The sequence below is a fragment of the Eschscholzia californica genome, unplaced genomic scaffold (genome assembly GCF_041429995.1).
Source record: "Eschscholzia californica isolate CP2 unplaced genomic scaffold, dmEscCali1.0.p SCAF_1, whole genome shotgun sequence".
Classification (NCBI taxonomy): Eukaryota; Viridiplantae; Streptophyta; class Magnoliopsida; order Ranunculales; family Papaveraceae; genus Eschscholzia; species Eschscholzia californica.
In genome coordinates, this window is record NW_028238198.1 from 71,896,435 (window position 1) to 71,906,232 (window position 9,798).

General features: G+C 35.4%; 1 protein-coding gene across 1 annotated transcript; it reads left to right on the plus strand.

Moving 5' to 3' along the window:
- The first annotated feature begins 11 nt into the window (after nucleotides 1-11).
- On the plus strand, nucleotides 12-9,056 carry ETFQO (electron-transfer flavoprotein:ubiquinone oxidoreductase). Its single transcript, XM_086655277.1, has 18 exons — nucleotides 12-742; nucleotides 1,779-1,855; nucleotides 2,431-2,537; nucleotides 3,336-3,417; nucleotides 3,526-3,634; nucleotides 4,022-4,068; nucleotides 4,175-4,249; nucleotides 4,627-4,743; nucleotides 4,967-5,035; nucleotides 5,598-5,690; nucleotides 5,786-5,888; nucleotides 6,074-6,198; nucleotides 7,088-7,137; nucleotides 7,236-7,302; nucleotides 7,754-7,833; nucleotides 8,141-8,269; nucleotides 8,363-8,429; nucleotides 8,838-9,056. Exons 1-18 carry the CDS (start codon nucleotides 331-333, stop codon nucleotides 8,919-8,921), a joined length of 1,893 nt encoding a protein of 630 aa, XP_086511403.1. The 5' UTR covers nucleotides 12-330; the 3' UTR covers nucleotides 8,922-9,056.
- The last annotated feature ends 742 nt before the right edge of the window (nucleotides 9,057-9,798 follow it).

Here is a 9,798-nt window from a genome sequence, read left to right on the forward strand (position 1 = left end):
AGTAGATGTTCAACCAAGTGACTAGTTAACAGATTGTCCTAGATGGTGTTCTTAAATGATAAGGCTTAAGTAGGTGTCGTTCCTATCCCTCTCAAGTCATCATTGTTCCAATAATAACATCAAGAGGATTGTTCATATACATATCAACGATTCATAATTTTCATGTATATATATCAACGATCCAGAATTTCCCAAATGTCGCCGTGAGAATTAAACTTCTCTCTTCTTTGCGTGAAACAGTCTCTCTCTCTCTCTAGTCTCTACAATCGAAATGGACTCTATATAGCAACCAAATAGAAAAAAAAGACCAAGAAGAACAAAATCACAACGATGCACAAATTCATCTCAATTCCCTCCAAATTAAACAAACTAAAAAACCCTAATTTCAGATACCCATTCATAACCCAAACTGGAAGTTCAATTTCCAAATCAACAACTTCAACTTCCACCAAAATTTTATTTACTCAACGATTCTTCACATCTTCTTCATTTCTATTAACAAAAAATCGAACATTTTCACTAAATTCGACCCAAAATGGAAGTGGGTTTTTGCGGGTAGAATCATTTGTTGGAGAATCAAGAAGTTATAGTAGTGAATCAAATCGAGAGTCGATAAATTATGATGTTGTAATTGTAGGAGCAGGTCCTGCTGGATTATCAGCAGCTATACGTTTGAAACAGATTTGTCGTGAAAAAGATGTTGATTTATCTGTTTGTGTTGTTGAAAAAGGAGCAGAAGTTGGTAAGTTTTGAATTACTTGAATTTGAGCATGTCTATTTAGTTGATTATTTCATTGTTGTCTTTCTTAATTTACCCTAAATGAGAGAAAAATGGTCACATTTCTTTAATTACCTTTCATTAAGTTGTATTGATTGGTTTATAATTTGTCAAGTTATTAGTGAACCTACTACTACTACAATTGTCAATGTTGGAAGATGATTTCCGGGTATTTGAATTTAATGTAAGAAAAGAGTTTGGGTAGATTTTAGTTTCTGTTTACTGAGCTTGGGGTATTTTTTGGAAGGAGTTAAACCTATAGTGTTACTATATTGATGCCCAATGCTAGCCAAATTATGGGCATAGGGAACAGTTGGCCTGTAAAACAAACAAACATATATAAGTGGAATTCAAGGGGTTGGTAGGACTATATTGCTAGCGTGGATACATTGGTGAGCCTAGCGAAGGGTAGAAGGATGTTGATGATAAAAATAAAATCATCTCGTGTTATAAGTTACGGCTTCTCACCCGTTACACTTTGAAGGGATATTATTGTGCAACAAATGGGAAGAGTAAGAGCATGGTTTGATACTTTGATTGTGACATGTCTCAGTGCGTCCCTTGGTGCATGCCATTTGACGAACTTAAATTATGTGTAATGTGAATCATGTGATCATCACATGAACGGAGCTCCAAAGGAGTATGCACCTAAGGGACCGTCGTGAACGTTAACCATAAAGGTTTTCTTTGGTAAAATAATGATTAGTAGAATTCTGATAAGTACCTCCACCCACACGAACACATATTAACAAGGATGAGTCTGTGAGAGCCGTGGACGAGTGGGTGAGGAGTAGTAATTACTAAGCTTATTGTGTGTCTCTTGGATGCCGATATGTGTGATGGGTTTTTAAATTTAAGTGATGCGCCATGATCTCTGCCCATTAGTTTATTCCAGATACCAGTGCTATGCCTTTTTGTGCAGAATACGTGGTATTTTATGAATTCAACTTTTCATCCATGATCTCTTCACGTTACATTTAATATTTTTCTTCGATTTCAGGTGCACACATCATATCAGGGAATGTTTTTGAGCCGCGAGCACTCGATGAACTCTTCCCGCAATGGAAAAACGAGGAGGTATAATTTATAAACTAGTCTTGAACTCTTGATATGTTATTACATGATGTCTTACATGCCTGATTTTCCTGATGGACATGACAAGTAGTTATAGTCATATCTAGCACCATTCCAAATGATGCCAAATCATAGTTTTAGAAGTGAAATGGTATGGCACGACCTCATTTTATCTTAATTCTAAAATGTATCAATGTAATGAATACCAATTTTTTCATATTAGTCAGTTTAACCTTTAGTTTATTTGAAAGCAAGGTAGCTTGAAAAGGGTTAACTTTTTTGAAGAAATTTTGTTTTTATTATAAAGTTCCACTCCTTTTGTGATAAAATTGGTAATTGCTATGAGTACTAGACTAGTAAAATAACAGATAGTCCGGGTACTCAACAAAAAAATGAATTATCTATGTCATTTAATAGGCACAATGTTTTACCTAGAGATCAACATATTGACAGGACAAATAACTAAGGTTTGAGATACTTTCTTTTCTTGTATAAGGTGTTCACTAATTTTGCTACTGTTACTACAATTATCATGTAATTATATGCCTAAATAATTATTTTTCCAACACTATCTGCAGGCCCCAATTAATGTTCCAGTCACTTCCGATAAGTTTTTGTTTCTCACAAAGGACCGTTCTTTCCCGCTCCCTTCTCCATTTCACAACCAAGGAAACTACGTCATAAGGTCAGTCACGACGTGATTACTCTATCTCTTTAACTATCACCGAGGATAATGAAGTTTAATGATGCCCCATTTGACTTCTTTCCTTTTTGGACTATACTTGAACTGCTGCACTAATTTTCCAGCTCAATTTGGACAATTTGAAAGTCTTTGGGTCGACTCTTGTCTTCCGATACCACTATGCATAGTAATATAAACCTGTAGGTGGAACTGTGGAAGCAACTGCAGTGATTGGAAGTAATTAAAGTAAAAGCAAGTAAAATAGTTTTTTAAAGCAAATAAATATAAACTTGAAGTGGGGCATATTCATGTCAGTCAATCGGGTTGCAACCTAGAAATCGATTTACATCTCATGGTCAGTAAGAATTTGGTGTTCCTCTTCTTTGTTATGCTTTAAACCTGTTGTGTCTCATCTAACCTATTACAAAATCATTTCCTTTCGAACCATTTGATTTGGTTCTTACTTCTGAATGGGTATCACTTCACTGATATATAATGTTTAAGGTTTTTTTTTTTTTAATTATTAATGTCTCAGTTTAGGACAAAAAAACATATTAGCCGTGGCTATTCTTTTCATAAAACCAGAGTTCCATTGATTTATCTAGTAGCAGTGGAGATATGGTTACCTTTTTATAACTAAAAAAATGCTTTACCAGATCTGAAGTTGATATTTGATTAGTCCCATTTGATATCAGAAAATACCAAATATTATATATATATATATATATCTTTGACATTTGTTTGTGCTCCTTATTGCACCATTTTGGCTGCGTTCTTACGATTTCATTCGTAACGATTTAGTTTAAGTCAGTTAGTACGTTGGATGGGAAATAAAGCTGAAGACTTGGGAGTTGAAATTTACCCAGGCTTTGCAGCTAGCGAGGTATATCTATGTTTGATTACTGAATATTTCATGTTTCCATAACTCTCTCTCTCTCTCTCTCTCTCTCTCTCTATATATATATATATTTATAGTTATGTAACTCCACAGGTCCTATATGATGCAAACGACGAAGTCATTGGCATTGGAACTAATGACATGGGGGTAGCTAAAGATGGGTCAAAAAGGGAAAATTTTCAGCGTGGTGTGGAATTAAAAGGCAGGCTTCTTCACTTCTTTTAGTTTTGTCAGAATACCCAATTACTCGTCAATCATGATAATACTTATAGGGCCCCTTTTGAGCATCTTTTATTGCACAAAAATCGATTAAATTGGGTAATCTTAGCCATCCAAGTTGTTATCTGCGCATACACAATATTTTGCCTGCTCACCAAATAATAGCCATAGTTGATATAGTTTATCAGTAACTTCTTTTTTGCTGCAGATATCTTAATTCAATTGTTGTTTGTCTATCTAACAAATATGTTATGTTAGGATTTTTTAAGAGTTTGATTCTTTTTATTTTCTATTAAATAAAAGTATTGCAGTAGTAACTTTTTGCAGTTTCTTTTTGTTCTGAAGGAAATGTGTTAAAATAATGGTGCAGGACGTATTACACTTTTAGCTGAAGGCTGCCGGGGGTCGTTATCAGAGGTTTCTTGGAATTCTTTTCATTATTTAGATCTTGTCTTTTCTTTCTAATTTCTTTCCAACATCACAGCTAAGGAACCTGAAAGCTTTGTTCTCATTATGCTTGCAGAAAATTATAAGAGATCACAAACTGAGAGAGAAAGGGCAGGCACAACATCAGACATATGCCTTGGGCATTAAAGAGGCAAGTTTTTCCATGATCCAGTTTACAAGACCATATACATCATTTGATCCCATCCCTAGGTTATTAGATCTCGTTTTGTTTCTGTGCCAATATTACGTTTAATCTCTGAAAGCATCAAGAGAATCTCTCCATACAGAAGCACGAGTATTGCAATTATTTCCTGTTTGATAGAAAGATACTCAGAGTAATTGGGGGCATAAAAGGAAAAAATCTAGGCGATGTGGGTAGCCAACTTCTTGAATTTCATACTTACAAGCATGCACATCTTCAGACTTCAAGGCTCAGGCAAAGGAGTCCAAAAGGAGGTGTTTGAATGATCTTCAAACTTATTGAACTGTTAGTGAAGTTGTAATATATCCTTGATGTGGTTTATCCAGGTCTGGGAAATTGATGAAACAAAGCACGAACCTGGTTCTGTTCTTCACACTTTAGGTTGGCCATTGGATAGTAAGACATATGGGGGATCGTTCCTATACCACATGAATGATAGACAGGTATTTAAGCCAAGAAACTTCTAACTTACTTTCATTTCCTTGGAGTAGACAATTTTCATGATGCTGTTATTTATCTATTTATTCTTCACTTCCAATAATTTATGTCAACATTAAAACATCCCAAATTTTAGATGACTCTGTTCATGACACTTGTGCATGCAATAATTATCAGTTTTCTTGGTTTTGAAATTGATGCTATAAAGTTTTCTCTTGCTGATTGCAGGTTTCTCTTGGTCTTGTTGTTGCATTGAATTATAAGAACCCATTCTTAAGCCCTTACGAGGAATTCCAGGTAAACTTAATTATTAGTTGTCATCGTTCATGAATAACGCACCATTATCATGATACAAACAATCTGCAGTTGACAGAATAAATCCTATTCCTCCCCACAGTTCTGTTTTGGTACCCTTTCTTATTGTTTTGGCTCCAATGTCCTCATTAACAGAAAGTTTCTTTTAGTACTTTGATCGTCAATTACTCCTACTTTTTAAGATTTTGGAGTAGAAGTCCTAAATCTGTGTTTTCATGACTGCTCGGTTAACATAGTTTATCAATTCCTACTTCATGATTTTATTTTGTGGTTCATACTTCATTCTTTTACTTAGTATCCTCAATTCATGCATCGTTGTCTTTACGATGGAATATTTGCATTCTTTGGATGGTCTTTTAACTTAAGTGTTTGGAATATAAGTTCTTAATCCGCACATCATTGTCGAACTTCATGATTTAACTTCATTATTTTACTTTACTTAATTTTCTCAATTCATAATTCATGCTTTTAGTAATATGGTAGTTTTTCTTTGTAGTTCGAATTCTTCTGAAATGTTCCTAAATGTGGTATTCCATTGTGGCAGAAACTCAAACACCATCCTGCAATTAGACCACTTCTAGAAGGTGGAACCGTTCTCCAGTATGGTGCTCGAACTTTGAATGAAGGCGGTCTTCAGGTGCATCAAGCATATCCTTTGTCTATTTGATATTCTTTTCAACTTAGTTTATTGTTGCATATGCAAATAGGGTTATGATTATAGTTAAATTTCAGTCTATTCCACATCCAGTGTTTCCTGGTGGAGCAATTATTGGATGCTCAGCTGGCTTTCTAAATGTGCCAAAAATAAAGGGAACACACACCGCAATGAAGTCAGGTAATTTTTTTTTTCTCAAATAGATGTATTCTTCATTTGATTTGGTTATCCGGGTAGGTCACAAACGTTCTTATACCATTGGTATTCATCAAAGCAAATGTAGTTTCTTTCTTTTGCTATAAATATACCATTTCTCGACCATTACTTATGAAATAGCACTGCTAAATTAAGGTTACTTTTTGCAGGAATGCTAGCTGCAGAATCTGCTTTTGGGGTACTACATGAAGGTTCCAGCATGGAAGCATATTGGGACAACTTAAAGAAGTCGTGGGTCTGGGAAGAACTCCATAAAGCTCGAAACTACCGTCCGGTTTGTTACTCACACACATATATATATATATATATTCAGTTTCTTTCAGCACTGTTCATCGATAACAAGGTATCACAAATCAAAATGTTTCGGTCATTTAGGCGAAATATTTCGATTTCGAGAGATGTGGACAGGAAATGTCACCTACATGAAATTATGCAAGTTTTTCTACGAAAACCACTGAAATATTTCGACATTTTAGTAATTAGGATATAACTACAGAATCAGTGAGATTAATTCCTCATCAACATTGCGATAGGGAGCTCTGAGTTATACTGGTCATAGTCTAGATGGTTCTTATGGTGCTCAACCAATAATGATGGTGACGCGTGTCATTCAACAACCAAGTTTTGTATATCTAGTTTATGAATTATGTGTTATTATCATTGCTGTTTAACATCAGCGCCTAACAAAACACTACAGTATCTATTGCTACCTTAATCAATTGTTGTTAGAGTAGTGTAATATGTTTTTTTATACCTTTTTATTGATCAATAATCTTGTGACAAAGAATTGCATCATAATTCCGTCATTTCTGTGGATTTTGTGAAAAGTCCACACCAACATTTCTATTTCCAAGCCATCCGACATGTAACACCTTAATCAATAATGAACAAACACTATAATGACTAATTCCCTTAAGAAGAAAATCACAATTAGTGGACTTGGTAAAAGGATCAATTTCCTGATATAATATTTCTCAAGAAACCCGTATCTTCTTTTTGCCCATTCTTGGGAAGGCACGTTCTTTAACCATATCAATCCAGATACCTCTTTTCTGAACCATGCAATTTCTTTTTCCCGATTTGAAACCGCTGCCTTGAGGAATGGACTGGTATTCTAACTCTCGTTTTTTTTTCACGTTCTATTTTTTTCCTTTTTTCTGCAGGCATTTGAATATGGTTTGATTCCAGGATTAGCTGTATCTGCATTAGAACAGTAAGATCTCACCACAGAGCATATACTGTAAATCAGTCGTAACTAATCTAAATTTCCTATCGCTTTCTTTTCTCTAATGTTTTTGTTCTCTTTGGAAGCTACATCTTCAAGGGAAGATCTCCACTAACGCTGAATCATGGAAAACCTGATCATGAAGCAACAGATGTAAGAACTTTTTATATGATACACATTTGGAAATTAATGACCAGTTTTTTCGGATTTACCGTTTGTGACTATGGGTCTTTTTTTTTTCATTACCTACAGTACTCATATATAAGTTTGCACCACATTTTAAAATAGTCAGCTCACAGAAATTAGGCGATTAGATGATTGACCTATCCAATTATGTTGACTACTTGACTTCTTTAAAAAGGTTATAGCAATAGCTTGTCTGGCTAGCTAAGCTCTTCGTGTAGGACCACAGATCCAATCAGTTGTAATTCATTGGTTGTATTTGAACATTTTGCTTTCCAAACTTAGATAGTTAACAGCATAAATCAACAAATTCTCCAACTTGAACTTAATAATTGTCTACTTCGGCATTTGTAGCTCGAATTAGAGTGCACAATATTTTTCTGCGAAAAGTTACTAAATTTGTATTTTCGCATATTTGCAGCCTGCGGGTATGCACAATCCAATTCCATACTCAAAGCCAGACGGGTTGGTGTCTTTTGATGTGCCTACTTCTCTATATAGGTATATCCTGGAATCTCTCTTGTAGTTATTATCAATCTTTTGTATATAAAAAGTTTAGTGGTCTGAGCTTCAGAGATCACCACTACAAACCTATGTAACGGGAATTCTTTGTTTGGGTATAACCGTGTAAGTCTTTACTTGTCTTTGTAGTCACACATGTGTCCATGTTTAAGTCGTTTCTTGCCTTAATCACTTACATGTCTGAGTGTTTTTTTTTCTGGAAAGGTCAGCTTACATGTCCGTGTTTAAGTCTTTTGTTGTGCTTGCTTAGTTTCTGATATCACAATTTCTCTTTTGTTTCTTGTAGGAGCAACACGAATCACGAACATGATCAGCCCCCTCATCTCCGTCTAAGGGACCCAAAAATACCTGAACTTGTGAATCTCCCAAAATATGCCGGACCCGAATCACGATACTGCCCTGCACGTGTATACGAGTAATTTACATCATATCTTAGACTCTCAACTTGAGTTATCATGTATCTGTCGATATTGTTTAACAGTTACGCTATTTTTGCCTTTCTATTAAGGTATGTCCCGGATGACGAAGGCCAGCAAAAGATGCAAATAAACGCCCAAAACTGCCTCCACTGCAAGGTAACCCTATAAATTTATTTGAGGTTGGGTGTAATTTTTTCTGAGTTTGAAGATTCAATTATGTAAATATTGTTCATGCAAGTCATAAGACACGCCAAAAACCTTTGGTTGGAGTGGTAAGAGGTTTAGTCTTCCACCCTAGAGGCCAAGGGTTCGAGGCAGGCTGACAAGTCAAAGCAAAAAGTTGTAAGACACCAGCTAAAAGGCACTTTCTCCTCGAATAAGCATCCTTAGGCCAGAAGATATTTGAGTAACAACACAAAATTTATACACATTATCCTACGAAGAGGGACCATGAGCTGCCTCGGGTTATGCCTTCGTGTCCTGTTTTAAGTTACTCTTGCTCTCTTTTATGACCTCTGGCCATTTCTTATGTGTTAACTTAGTTATTACTACTGAATTTTTCAGGCCTGTGACGTCAAAGACCCTAATCAGAACATCGAGTGGACAGTTCCCGAAGGCGGTGGTGGCCCTGGATACTCAGTCATGTAGATTTCTTCCTCCAGTTTTTCATGTACATATATCAAATGAAATATCTACAAGAAGAACGTGTTCCAGTAACGAAGAATATAATGTCTAAATCCTCTTCCCTTATTGCTAATTGATTTTGAGTTGGATGGTCATAAACTTAACATGGTATTAAAGTTAGGCCCATACATGATAGGTTTAAAACCACACGTGTTCCATGTTACTTCAAAAAGAAAAAAAAATGCTCGTGTTAAGACTCAAAGAACGCTACACGTAATGGGGCGTGTAAGAATAGTTTCACATCTTAGAAGGACGATCTAGTAACCGAGAATATTTCTAGATCCCCTCCACTCTTTGTCAATTGGTTTCGAGTTGGTTAACCACAAACTTAACAAAACTTTCATCTTCACAACCACCTCTGGCCAACACCACTTTCCGGCGGGCTTTGGCTGCCACCACCGGGCCGGCGTGCCATATCCCTCCAAATCTTTCCTCCTTTTTCTCTTTATTTATCTCCGAGTGACTGAGTGGCAGGTAAAAATCATTAGTGTATAAAAATTCCCTTTAATATTTGGGAAATTTTAGATGCATTTGCCATTTTTGTTATATACACTCACATATAGGGTGATTTTTGTTGAAGTCAAATACGATGTGCGTGTGGTGGGTAGAAATGGCAAGTGTATATAACATTTTTCTCAATATTCTTCTTTTTCATCGAGAAGTGTTTACAAAGTATTTTTCAAATGGATACAGGACATAGATTGTTAGTGAATATCAATAAACATCATTTTTTGTTTTTTTTTTAAATGGAAAATAACATCTTTTTTAGTCGAAACTTTAGAAAGATCATCAAAACATCCAATGACTTGTCTTTTTCACTGTAATCCATGACCTCCTAAAT